The sequence below is a fragment of the Epinephelus moara genome, chromosome 3 (assembly GCF_006386435.1).
Source record: "Epinephelus moara isolate mb chromosome 3, YSFRI_EMoa_1.0, whole genome shotgun sequence".
Lineage (NCBI taxonomy): Eukaryota > Metazoa > Chordata > Actinopteri > Perciformes > Serranidae > Epinephelus > Epinephelus moara.
In genome coordinates, this window is record NC_065508.1 from 20,274,988 (window position 1) to 20,288,830 (window position 13,843).

The 13,843-nt window shown below is 40.4% G+C and overlaps 1 protein-coding gene across 1 annotated transcript; it reads left to right on the top strand.

The window, feature by feature from the left end:
• The first annotated feature begins 321 nt into the window (after positions 1-321).
• On the top strand, positions 322-13,455 carry aspa (aspartoacylase). The gene is made up of 6 exons (XM_050038067.1): positions 322-901; positions 4,107-4,302; positions 7,104-7,197; positions 7,326-7,433; positions 12,037-12,146; positions 12,324-13,455. Exons 1-6 carry the CDS (start codon positions 654-656, stop codon positions 12,513-12,515), a joined length of 948 nt encoding a protein of 315 aa, XP_049894024.1. The 5' UTR covers positions 322-653; the 3' UTR covers positions 12,516-13,455.
• Positions 13,456-13,843: the final 388 nt, after the last annotated feature.

A 13,843-nucleotide genomic window follows, 5' to 3' on the forward strand; every position in this document is an offset into this window, starting at 1 on the left:
TCTTCTTTCACATAAACATATTAACATATAAGCCTATAACATATATTATATGCACAAGATGCAGCACAACATGCATATTCAAAATACAACAGCTAGAAATTTCTAACCTAATTTTTTCATTCTGCCCAAAATGTGTCTGTACCAGATTTTTAAGTCTTTAGACCAATCAGACAAATATGGCATTTACTGTCATAGACTACTAAATATATTTTGGAGGCACAGGTGGGTAAACAAGTCAAATGGTTTTATTTTGAAGGCCACGACCGGAAGTACTATATCTTGACGAGTCTAGCTTTAAAGACTACCTGTTAATGCCGCTTAAATCCCGAAACGTTGTTTTGATTACGCTTTATTTTGGAAGAACATCACCGGAAACGAATAGTCAATCTTTCCCGTGAGTTTCACAGTGATGTGTGAACAAAGGGGGGAACCTTGTTCACTGGAGTTTCGCCTGCAAGTGGAGATGTCGTGCTCAACTCAGCGCATTTTACGCACGGTGACTGATCACAACAAGCCAGCGGGCACGTTACGTAAGCGCGCAGCCACAGCAGGCATTTAAACACTGAGCCTGTGAAGCTCCAGCTGGAAACTTTTTACCTGTGAGTCCGGCGTGTCTTCATCCAGACTCCCCACACTTTTATCCGTATCCAGACATGTCGTCCTCTTCCTACAACAGCAGCGCGTGTTTTAAAGAGGCCAGGAGGGTGGCGATATTCGGAGGGACGCACGGGAACGAGATGTCAGGCATGACGCTGGTGAACCTGTGGGTGAAGAACAGCGCCGAGATCCAGAGGAAAGGGGTCGAGACCAAACCTTACATTACCAACCCGAGGGCTGTGGAGAAGTGCACCAGATATGTGGACACGGATCTGAACCGAGCCTTCACCCCGGAAAACCTCAGGTAGGTGAACACACACCTCGGAGCAGCGGCTGTCATGGCATGTTCAGTGTCGCTGCTGGGTCTGGATGTTGTTGTTGTTGTTCCTGTCTGCTGACATACATGTTGAATGGAAACTTTTCATGGCACGGATCCACAAAACAGCTCCACAATCACAATGGACCCTGGTGTGATTTTACGCATTATGTTTTGCGCTCAATCTGATTATACAAACAAAGACATGACACGTGCGTATGTATAGTTGGTGGAAGTATGTTGGAAAATGTAATGACTATTATGCAACATTATTGATTGACACGTGCGCTCTGCCTGACAGATCAGGGACACATCACTATGCTCAGGATAATAAACACATGACAGTGACAAACAGTGCAGTGTAACAAGGATTCACACTGATTTCTTCTCATCCCTGCACAAAAACAGTCACCTTGACCTTTGCATCAAACTGTCATTGTCTCAGGTAGTGTGTATGTATATGTGTGTGTTTACCACCAGCCATGTCTCCCCCACCACCTCCCAATAACAGCAGAGCAGCGTGTCCCCTCCTCCTGACTTGTCAGCCAGCAGGAAAAACGTGAGCGAAACGTGACCGAGCTGCAAATGAACTAAGACGACTTTTTTTCTTTCATAAATGTCTTTCCCTCCTTGTGCATTACAGCGGAAGATATGGTGTTACGCAAACGCTGGCTCATATAGTCAGCGTGCATGGACCGTGCATGAACTGGACATGAAGCACACAACAGCCTAATGTGGTTGGATAAGAGCATTGTATCCCAGTATTCATAAATAAGGAATCCCATTATAACATTCCCAAGGTTATTGTAGTGTGTGTGTGTGTGTGTGTGTGTGTGTGTGTGTGTGTGTGTGTGTGTGTGTGGTGCATACTGGAGTCTTATCACCATTATGTTTCTATATGGGGTTAATAATGGTCTTTTATTGTGATTAGTATGGGTGTCAATACTCAACTTTATTTACTAATATAACACATTTCCTGTGGCACACACAGTCTAAAATTTAAAAAAATGAATTAAATTGGATAAAACAGAACAAAATACAATTAACAGGAATATTTTTTGTATCTTTAATTTAGCTGTGGAGATATAGGGTGGGGTGGGAGTGTTTAAAATATGTCTGAAAAATGTCCTAAAAAAATTCTGTTAACATTCATGTAAAGTCAATCAATCAATCAGTCAATTTTATTTATAAAGCCCAATATCACAAATCACAATTTGCCTCACATGGCTTTACAGCATACGACATCCCTCTGTCCTTAGGACTCTTGCAGCGGATAAGGAAAAGTCAAAATGGTGAACACAAATATCAGTTAAAAATAATTACAATGAAATTAAATAAACAACAGTATTTGTATAATCAATGTAGCCATGGAGATAGGTTGGGAGACCAGCGAAGTGTTTATAACATCAAAATGACCACAAAAAAGTCTAATAACCTTCATGTTAAGTGAAAATGTTGGACACAAACAGAAAGTAAAAATAAATAGATAAAATTTGCGAGACTAAAATAATAACAATAAAACAAAATGTTTTAATGAATTGAAAATTTAAAAAAAATAAAAATAAGAAATATAAGTCAGTAGAATAAAGTTAAATAACATAAACACCAGGGAGAAAAAAAAACTATTTAAAAAAAAAAGATTAACCCTTAAAAAGATTTCTCTATTTAAAAAAAAAAACAGATTGAAAAAATTACAACAGTAAAAAACAATGTTGGGTTATTCAATGTAAAATGTAAAATATACATATATATATATATATATATATATATATATATATAAAGTGAAATAACATAAAGAGCAGGGATAAATCAATGTAAAAAAAGATTAAAATTTAAAAACATTTCTCCATGATAAAATGAAAAAAAGTCATTGTTGTTTTATTCAATGTAAAATGTAAAAAATAAAAGAAAATGTTTTAAAAATCAGTTAATAAATGTCAATAGAACGTAAAAGTACAAAACGTAAAAAACAAAATAGTGATTAAAACATTTCTCCACGAATTAAAAAGATGGGTCTGTAATTTATTGACAAACACAGCACATATGCTTAAAAGTATTATTGATACAGGATTTCCTATGATGTATACCTTTTTTACCTTTAGTTTCTTTATGATATTTTCAACTTCTGTTGTCGTGTTTACTTTTAAATTATTTGCTGCAGATTACTGAAATAATGTTAAAAGCTCAGATCATCCTGTCTGGGTTACTTTGCGTCATCCTGCAAGTTTTTGTAATGATATTCAAAGATCTTCTTACTGTTTGGCCTCTCTGAAGGCAACATATAAGAAGATTAACTGCTCGGAGGCTCTTTCTAAAAACAGCTCATGGCGTCATTTTCTTCAACTTAAATAGACTGACTGCTTTCCCTCATATTTACTGTCCTCTCAGCTGAGACCACTTTATCAGCTGCAGCTCACACTGTGCTTGTGTACTGACGTCGTGCCAGTCCAGACAATACCAGATATTTGCTGAAAGTGGGGTCTAAAGAGCAGATGTGAGGGAGGCGAGACAATAATGCACAGCAGAGGTGCTGCTCTACAGTAGTTTGGAGAATGTCCTAGACCAGTGGTTATTCTGAAATGCTTTAAAAGAGCTAAGAGAAAAAAAGGGAGGCGGTCACTTTGTGCTCAGAGCATGTAGCGTGTCTGTCTGGTAGTGGGGGGTGGTTGGTGGGGGGCAAGTCCAGCCTGGGGACAAAACAAATCTCTCAAGCATCTTTAAGAGCAGACATGCAAGGCTTGGAGAAAGTGGATTAAATTTCGTCTTAACGCTCACGAAAAGGGGCCAAACTGTCCTGTTGAATCCAGCTTTTGTATTCCAGCGTAGACTGGCTGCCATGACTTCCTACATTAACAGATTAGGTGGAATTATGGTCATTACCAAGACATCATTTGCAGTTATTAATGTCTTCCTGTTTGTTACGCACATGTGAAGACGTGCAGTACAGGAAATTCTTGTTTTTTCGGCCCAGTTTAAGTTACTGTGCTGACCTATTAATCACAGAGATTTTCCACTATGGCTAACAGTTAGGTGAAAGTGTTACAGGCCATGTAGGACAAGAAGATAACCTTGTGTCAATCATTAACACGTGTCATAGCTCATTGTTCCTTCAGCAGAATTGTCTGATAAGCTGTGAATGTGTTGACATGTGTGTGTGTGTGTGTGTGTGTGTGTGTGTGTGTGTGTCCCACAGTGCCCCAGGAGGAGACGACCTTCCCTACGAGGTGCAGAGAGCTCAGGAGATCAACAGGATATTTGGACCCAAAGGAAGCCCCGATGCCTACGATGTCATCTTTGACCTCCACAACACGACATCCAACATGGGCTGCACTCTGATCCTGGAGAGCTCCAAAGACCACTTCAACCTGCAGATGATGAACTACATCAAGGTGACTGCCTTGATTGATTGATTGATTTTTATTTGTGTCGTGCACACTTGCATGTGCCCAACACCCCCCGGATTTACAAGACACAATTATAATGACGTTGCAGTATCAATCAAAAGTGCATGTTATTTAACAACTCAGTCCAGAAACAGAATGCTCTGCCTTCTATCCCAGGCCTGGAAAAGAAATTCAGCCGCAAAAAATGTTCCCTTACTGAAACAAAACTTAAATTTAGCTCTTCTTTATGAGATAAGAAGTTCGGAGGCCAAGCAAAGCACCCCAGACGTCCCTCTCCCCAGCAACACTTTCCAGCTCCTCCTGCGGGACCCCAAGGCGTTCCCAGGCCAGATGAGATATGTAATCCCTCCAGTGTGTTCTGGGTCTGCCCCGGGGCCTCCTACAAGTGGGACGTGCCCGGAACACCTCTAACGGGAGGCGCCCAGGAGGCATCCTGATCAGATGCCCGAACCACCTCAACTGACCCCTTTCGACACGAAGGAGCAGCAGCTCTACTCCGAGCTCCCTCCGGATGTCTGAGCTCTCTTAGGCTGAGCCCAGCCACCCCACAGAGGAAACTCATTTCAGCCACTTGTATCCGCGATGACATTCTTTCAGTCACTACCCAGAGCTCATGACCACAGGTGAGGGTTGGGACATAGATGGACCAGTAAACCAAAGGCTAAGCCCGGCCAAGAATCCCAATATTTTCTCTAAACATGCGAAACATAACACTCCTAATCTCCTGAATATCACAAAGTAACCTGTTCTGACAAATAAATGACAAATTGTTCAAATAAAATAATGATGCTAACTCCTTGAAGAGCCTTGAAGAGCACATTCGAATTTTTAAACTTTTCGGCACAAGCATGCTACTAGGTATTCAGGAGTGTTCAATCTGTGGACCTCCTCTCACCGTGTGCACAAAGTCTAAATCGGTGGTAAAATTCTACACCAGACCCCGGAGACATTGTCCCTAAGTATGTTTGCTTTTTCCCTTCAATCTTCCACATCCATATGTGTGCTTAGAAGTCAGTGTTTTACTAAGAGGTCTCTTGGAGAGGTTCAGTTAACCCATGTAGGTAATCTATTAATCAGTTTACCTTTACACATTAAACAGACTCATTTAAAGGATCAACCTTCCAAATACACCAGAGAGACGCTTGTTTTCTTTGGTCGTTATCTGCCCTAATGTTTCAGAGAAGACTCCTTCTTCTTTCGTTTTATATATAACTATAAAAGATTGAACAAATAGTGTTTCAACCACAGTAAATTAACAATATGCACGGCAGAATAATTACCATAAACAACAACAAATTCACAGCAGTTTTCAAGTTGCTTTATGGCAAAAAGAAACCAAAGGTTCTTGCAAGCAATGCAACCGTCTTGGCCTTTGGTCACCATCAGTGGCAACCAATTTTTAACACATAGGAAACAGGGACAGCAAGCAGAAAAATGCCACAAAATAAATCATTTTTTTAAAAATACTTGTTGCATTAGTGATATTTAAATGTTGCTGTTACAGTTAGAAAAGGAACCGCACAACACGACACAGGACAACTCTGCATGTGTGTGTTTATTCGCGTGTGCCCAGACATCTGTTTTAGAGACAATGGCAGTTCAAATTAAGTTGTTTGACTGTGGGGTGAAAAGTTTGATTAACCCGTCAACATCTTTTAACAAATGTCCAAATTGATTCAACTGACAAAGAACTAGATGAACCTAAATACACAGTATTTGAACTGGGCCTGTTTGCGTCTCTGGTTCTTCCTCTGTAACAGAAAACAAAGGCACGCAGAGCAACAGCAGGGAGGAAAAGTAAGTAAGTAAATTTCTTTATTTAAGAGCAGCCAAAAGCAACATACTCTTTGTGACTGTAAGCAAAAGAGGTTATGAGAAATACTCTTTAACTTTAAGGAACAGAAGAAATCACAGACAGGGCAACTCAGTTCCTTCATTTACCCAGAGACTTGAGTCAAAACAAGTAAGAACAAACAATCTGTTATGATTTACACCATCAACAGCTTAAACTCAGGAGATCTTTTATTTTTCCAGTTGTTTAATGATGAAGGCCTACATTGTTAATCGAGAATCACAAGGCTGTTTGTGCTGAACAAAGATTTTGTGCCTTTACTTTACCAAGACAGACTACCAACTTAAACATGCACGTGGTTATTGTTTATTGAGCACGTGAGCCACCACAGCAGTGTCAAATAAAGCAGTTGATTGATATATTTTGATACACTGGTCAAATCTGTTCAGTCCCCCATAAGGCATAGCTCTGGTGATTAGGTACCTTCGTACCCAACCATTTCCCAGTGTGATCCAGCCCAACACCTTTTAATGTGTGCTTGCCTTTTTTTTTGTGATAACTCAAGATCTGTGTGACCTGTGGACTCTAGTGATGCCTGCGTTGTTTCGATATGAAGAGGCCCAGACTGTGGATATATTTGGAGGCAATCTCCGTTTATTCCTGACAGCTAACAAGACGTGAAAACAAAATCCTCCGTCAAATACAACCATATAAACTCGAGCCCCTCTGCCACAGAGCATAACAGTGAAAGGGCCGCTCCCTCAGTAGATATAAACTGCTAATTCTAAGGGCACGAAAACACAATGATTGTTATTTTCAGGTGATTATAAACTAAAGAAAATACACTTATTATATTACATTTCTGACAATATATCCCCCTAAATCCTACACACTGAAGCTTTAAGACAGTTGGCTGATGTGGAGTGTGAAACTGTGCCAAGGTGTGATTTTTATCTGCAGCTGAGATCTTGTCCTTGTTGTCTTTGTGTTGCAGAAAGCCATGGCTCCAGCCAGCTGTCTCGTTCTGCTTAATGAACATCCTCTTTTGAAATATTCCACTTCCCGCTCTGTTGCCAAGCACCCTGTTGGTGAGTCCAGCCAAACTGTTGTAGGGACAATGGACAATATGTAAGATGTCCCCCAAATCAATCATCCACTCAGTCAGTAAAGAAAAGTTTTAAATTTGCAAATGTGTCCTCTGATTGTTTCATTTCAGGTCTGGAAGTTGGTCCTCAGCCTCAAGGTGTTTTGAGAAGCAACATCTTTGAAGCTATGAGGGAAATAATGAAACATGCGCTGGACTTCATCGAGCTGTTTAATGAAGGTAGGACAGGCTTACCGCTGCATTTTAAAATTTTAATCTGTAACACACCACATTTATATGATACGTAAAGGATTATGCCAAAGTAGCTGAGATTGAAGCAGACATGATTCTTAAAGTTTGCAGGCAAGTATTTAAGTGTCTCTCCAGAATTTTGACCTTGGGACGACTAATATTATGATTCATAAGTGTTATGTAATTGAAAAATAAGTTGTTTACAGCGGGCTTCCTGTCTGTCAGCATCATCTTGATGAGCAACATTTTGTGACAAAACGCCCATGGGTGCCGGGTCTGATTCATCCAGATGTACCTACATCCAGATCTCTAAATTTATCTGCATCTGGCTCATCACGCCTCCGCTCTGCCCGTTCTCTTCCTGAAGGCATGGAGCAGTGTTTGCAGTGCTTTAGGTGCAAGGCAGCCTTTTCCTTCCTCTTTTACGTAAACAAGCGGTCCGTGCCAAGTGCAAGTTGCAGTCTGTTGGTTTCCCCTGCCTGGCCTGCTGTTGAATGGCCCGCTTGTTGTCAGAGTCTGGCTGCCAATGATGTGGTAATCTTCTGTCGTGGGGCCACACTGGTGCTGATGAATGCTTGGGCATGGTGATGAATTGGTGTTCCTGCTCTTTGAAGCTGAGCAGCATGAAGAAACAACTCGTTTAGCTGTAAGAGATGGATATGGAAGCCTGAAGAGGCAAGAGAGAAAAAAAAAAAGTTAGATCGAATTTTTTTTCTTTCTTATGTTTATGACTTAACAACAGGTGAAGAAAGATGTTGCCAGAATCATTTTTACTTTTTATCATTTGTGAAAACGAGTGAAATTTTTTTTTGGCAAGTTCATTTTTTGTTGTTGTTGTCAAGTGTTTGTTGTTGTTGTAATACCAATTCTGGCCACAAGAGGCCGAAGTGCACCACTAGCTAATGTTTTATGTAGGAGTTTAAGTATTCATGTTTCTTCCTAGTGAATTTCTAGCCAAAAGAAATACTTGACAGCAATGGTACATAACTTGCTAGCTCAAATTATGTAACATGAGTTCAGGGTTGGGGGTAACGTGTTACAAAAGTAACTTAGTAGTAATATTACTACAGTAGTATATTACTTTTACTTTTTAGCAGTAACAAAGTAATGAAACACGTTACTAACATGATTTCAGGTCATTATTACATTTATTATGTCATGTAAAGGGTAATTACCCTAAATTAAGCATTTTTTGTTTGAATTTTTAACATTCATCCACACCACACCACTTCTGTCATGTTATTACAGACTACATCACAAAGGGGTGCCAGTGATCGGCACATCAGGGTGATGCTGTACTGTGCATTAGCATGTTCAGTGTGTTTACATTTATATACCTGTAACGTCGACAATGTATCTCATTCTGCTTTTGCATCTAAATGCTGCGTGAAAGCAGCGGGGATAAGGAGTCGGCCTCCAGTGAGTTTTTTGCTCATCCCTGTGATCAGCACACCTGCTTTCGAATGTGCGTTAGCATGTTGGATGTTTTTCTATTCACATCCCCTAAAATGGCGAAGTGAGGCTGGCACAGCAGCCCTTTCTCATGCACAGGTCTCTCCTCGACATCATCACTGACAACTTTCCTGTACCCTTCTCCAGCCATGTCAAGAGTCTTGGTGTCATTCTGGACAGCACTCTTTCATTCGAACCACACATAAATAACATTACCCGGACAGCTTTCTGCCACCTCCATAACATTTTCAGACTCTGCCCATCATTGTCCCAGTCCAGCACTGAGGTCTTGGTCCATGCATTTGTTATATCCAGTATTGACTACTGTAATGCAGTTCTCTCTGGCCTTCCCACCAAACTCATTAACAGGCTTCAAATCATTCAAAACTCAGCTTCCTGGATCATTACACGCACCAAATCATCCAACCACATCACCCCCATTCTCATCCAACTACACTGGCTCCCTGTTCAATACTGAATTGACTACAAAAACCTTCTGCTCACTTTCAAAGCCCTCTACAGCGTAGCCCCCACCTATCTCTCTGACCTCCTCCAGGAGTACACCCCCTCCTGCTCCCTGCGCTCTTCCTCTGCTTGTCTCCTGACCATCCCCAGCTCACGCCTCGGCACCATGGCTGCCAGGGCTTTCAGCTACACTGCCCCCAGGCTCTTGAGATCCCTGCCCCTACACATCAAACAGTCTGACAGCATAACATCCTTCAAATCCCATCTCAAAACCCACCTGTTCACGCTGGCTCATGCACTTTAACACTGACTGTCCCCTCTGCCCTTTGCCCTCTGTTTTCACAAATGAAAAAGGGAACTTAGATTGTCCTGGCAAAACCTTTTTTTATACCCATTCTTAAGACAAACACAGGAGAGGAAACAATTAAGATCAGACTTAGAAAATGGATCACCAGAATTTTTTTTTTCTTGCTTGCCTTTAGGGCTTCCGTAGATTTAAATGTTGTGACAGTTAAAAATGACTGTGTAGAATAACTTACATACTGTGAGGAGAATGTTGGGACATTTGTCCTCTTATGCGCTGTGCTGCCACTTGCATATCAATCCAGCTCAGTGGTCTTACGTTTGGTGGTAAAACAGTTCATTTGAGCATTTACTTACTTAATTTCCCATCTCTGCCAAAAACCACTGCACATCCTGTTTGGTTCCGGAGACTGAATAAGGCCACTTTGTGCGGCACCTTCCAGCTTCTTGTTCAACAGACTTCACTAACAGACTGTATAAAAGAAGTGGACGTAGCCTCCGGTTCTGCAAAGGGAAGCCAATGCAGAAATGCCTTGCACCTGCATTTTTCCTAATGGCCAGCAGGGGGTGATGCCAGTGGTTGTAAAAAGAAGTGAGATTGTATACAAGTTTCACTTGATTTCTTACCTCAGGTAACATTTTACTGATGAGTTTTTGGCCTCAATAGCTAGTTTTAAGTCTTTATCAATACAGCATGATGTTCAGTTTGCAAATGATGTCCCATTTGGGTCAAATAGACCAGAAAGTAGGGTATGCTTTCAGGTGTGGCTACCTTTTGATTGACAAATCACTGCCATGACCACCTGTCAATCATGATAGAGATGTAGCAATGAGTATCCTCGCCAGCTCCACCCTCTCGTCCAAATATGGTCACTTCTGGCTCCAAAAACTAGATGGCGACTGCCAAAATCCCAAACTCGATCCTGGATCCTTGAGTAAAAGTGGGAGTGTTTTGAATTACTTCTGATGTTTTTATTTTGCAATAAGTAATAACTGCATACATTGTAAATACTAACAATATTATATTCACAATAGTAAAATTACAGAGGCTACACATTTCTCTGTCGTTATTTAATACTTGTGCTCTTTAGTTGTCGGTTATATTTATGATTATTTTGTTTACTTAAAAAATCAGTATTCCTATATTACTAAATCAAGTAGTCATCAGTCACTTGAATGCTCTGTCATCCGTCATTGCAACTTCTGACAGCCGTCAATAAGCTGTCAATGAGCTGTCAAGCTGTTATCTGTTTGCGGCTCAGTCGATGTGACGCTGTGCAGAGGATTGTGGGTCAGAATGGCCAGAAAAGCATGCTGACTTGCATACTGCAAAATCCAACTGGGTGTAATAGGACATCCTGGTATTTCTGGCACGCTGCATTTAACATACTATATATTGGGACATACTAAATCTTTCTCTGGCTTACTATATAGTATGGTAGTATGGGTATTGGAATGCACAGATTATGATTTCAGATTGTCCATCAGGAATGCCGTGAGGGAATTTCTTCAACTCTGGCACAAATGTTCACTTGGACTTAACAATAATGATCAGATTTTGGTGGACAAAGGTCACTGTGACCTCACGAAACATGTTTTTGTTAGAATTCATATGGTAATTATGACAAAAGTTCACACACATGACTCAAAGCATGAAGTGATGACATTTTATATCCAAAAGGTCAGAGGTGAGCTTCACTGTGACATCATAATGCTCTGCAAAAACACTTGTCTGTCCATTATTCAACATCATATTTCAGGAACAGAGGGGGTGACAGTTGGTCAGACACTGAATTGGTGACACTCATTTTGAAACTGTGCTGATTGTATTCTTCTGTGCTGCTGGGTTGAAGATGTGTGTGAAGCCTCCACATTTTGCCAAAAAATACATTTCAGTCAGGAGCACTGTTATTAGAGCAAACTTTATTTCTATTTGCAGTATTTTATTTGGCGGTATGGCTCTGTTCTGGGGCCTCGCTGCCTTTCCTAGGCCTACGCAGAAAGCCTCTTCTATGCGCCTTCGTGGAAAGCCTAAGGCGGAGAGAGCACACCTCTCTGCCCTTCCATGCGCCTACATTGAAAACCTGAGGCAGGGAAAGCAGCAGCAAAGACCTCCCCGGGAACAGAACAGAGCCAACATCAATGACAAACAGAAATGACACTGATAAGTAGCAGGAATTGTTAAATTTTTTTTTTTTTCTTCATCTCTTTTATTTCCTCTCCTGTTGTCAGAAAATAATTCTCTTTTTATACATAAAGTTGAATTTTTCATCAGTGACGAAATAGTTAGTAATAGAAATAGTTTTAATGGAATAGAGGTTTTCCAGGATGCTAACGATGTTGGGGATGCTGTTTTTTGTGTTTTGTTCAGGCATGGAGTTCCCTACCTGTACAGTGGAAGTTTTCCGGGTCTCGGAGAGGGTTGACTACCCCAGAGACACCAATGGAAACATCATTGCCATGGTGCACCCCAATCTGCAGGTAAAAGTCTGAATTATGCCAGCCTTCACTACACACATATCTGACCTACTGAACCTGTAAATATGAGTTAATATGAAAAAGGAAATGAGACAGCTTTGGTTGATGTGGGAGTATATTATTTTAGTTTGGGTATCATACTCAAGTTTCTTTTCCTGTGGTTATTGCTTGTTGTTTCAGGACTGTGACTGGGAACCGCTGAACCCGGGTGACCCTATGTTCCAAACATTTGACGGGAAGACCATCCACTACCAAGGCTCAGGGACTGTGTATCCCACTTTTATTAATGAGGCCGCCTATTATGAAAAACAACAGGCATTTGTAACCACCCGGCGGGAAACCTTGGTAGCGAGCGCCATCAGAAAAGCATGAAAATGAGATGGTGGGGCTAACAGCGATCATGTGTTAGCCACAGAAACAATCTGTGTATAGAATTTGCACTTTGTTCTGTTAGCTAATGACAGACTTTCCTCACATAATGACTAGATGCCATCTTTTACACACTGATTTTAGTTTTCTATGCATTTACTATCAGAGAATCTATTAACTATGCAAAGAATATTTGTGAAGGCTCTGCTCAGAGTCACTGTGAAAGTCTTTGATCTGAAGACTGGTAAATTGCTGTGGTAAGTATTTATGATACTGTTGTTATTTAAAAGATATATTTACATTAAATCAACTAAGTTTTAATAATATGAAAGGCCAAGCCTAACCATTGATGGCTTACGAATCATCACACAACACTCACTACTGCTCAGGACGGCCATTTTGGATCATAACCTCCAACTCTTGACCCAAAACTGTAGTTGTTTGTCTTCTTGAAATATATTTGTAACATCTTTGGGAGGGTGTTTGTGGCCTTTGATACTACCTACCTACCTGTAACTCCAGTGGTTGCATCTGTGGTGCTGTCCTATTGTTGCCTTAATAGATATTTCAGAAAAAAATTGCACAACAAATTTGGAGTGAAACTATATGTGATATTATTTTGATAAGAAACGGTATACGTTCTCTAAACAAATGGGATGCAGTTTGAAACATGTTTTATAATGATATATTTGTGTCTATTTTGATATACTTGTACTGTATCTTTGGTTTTAAGTGATGTATGAGATCGTTGAATCGTGGAAAGCATACGTACTGTCTAATATTTTCACGTCTTTGTTGTGTCTAAGTGTATCACTGTGGTCTTACAGTAATTCATTTTTCAGTTAGCAATATTTTTGGTAGCACCATTTATATGATTAGCAATGTTTACTGTCTTTAAAAGTCCTGTGGAAATTTTCCGATCAATAAATATAGTACTATGCCAGACTGTGGTTTTGTGCTGTTTGTAGCTGAACCCAAAGCCCAGTCACTAGAAGGAAAGGTTGTAGGGGAGACCGGGGTTGGTTGTCACATGAGTTTGTTGTCACAGGGCGCCGTGACATTATGTTGATATCAAACATAATTATTCATGTTGCTGTTTTTTTTATTAAAAGCATGTAGGTAATTAGTCATTTAAAAATCAAACACTTATTAAAAAGTTGAAGGCTATAGCTTTGATTTGGGTCAACTTTTAGCTAGCAAGCTAAAGCCATGTGGTAGCTAGCTTAGAATGTTTGTCAAGAGGTCAGCTGGGTAAGGTTGTCACGCGTTACAGTTCAGAAAGACAGTCAGCATAGCAAACATGTTATCAACCATATGTTCTCAGGTGTTTT

Bases quoted from the DNA above. Each gene is read 5' to 3' on its own strand.
- aspa (XM_050038067.1), top strand. From the start codon at position 654: ATGTCGTCCTCTTCCTACAACAGCAGCGCGTGTTTTAAAGAGGCCAGG. The intron at 902-4,106 runs GTAGGTGAACAC...TGTGTCCCACAG, and splicing joins TTCACCCCGGAAAACCTCAG to TGCCCCAGGAGGAGACGACC. The intron at 7,434-12,036 runs GTAGGACAGGCT...TGTTTTGTTCAG, and splicing joins CATCGAGCTGTTTAATGAAG to GCATGGAGTTCCCTACCTGT.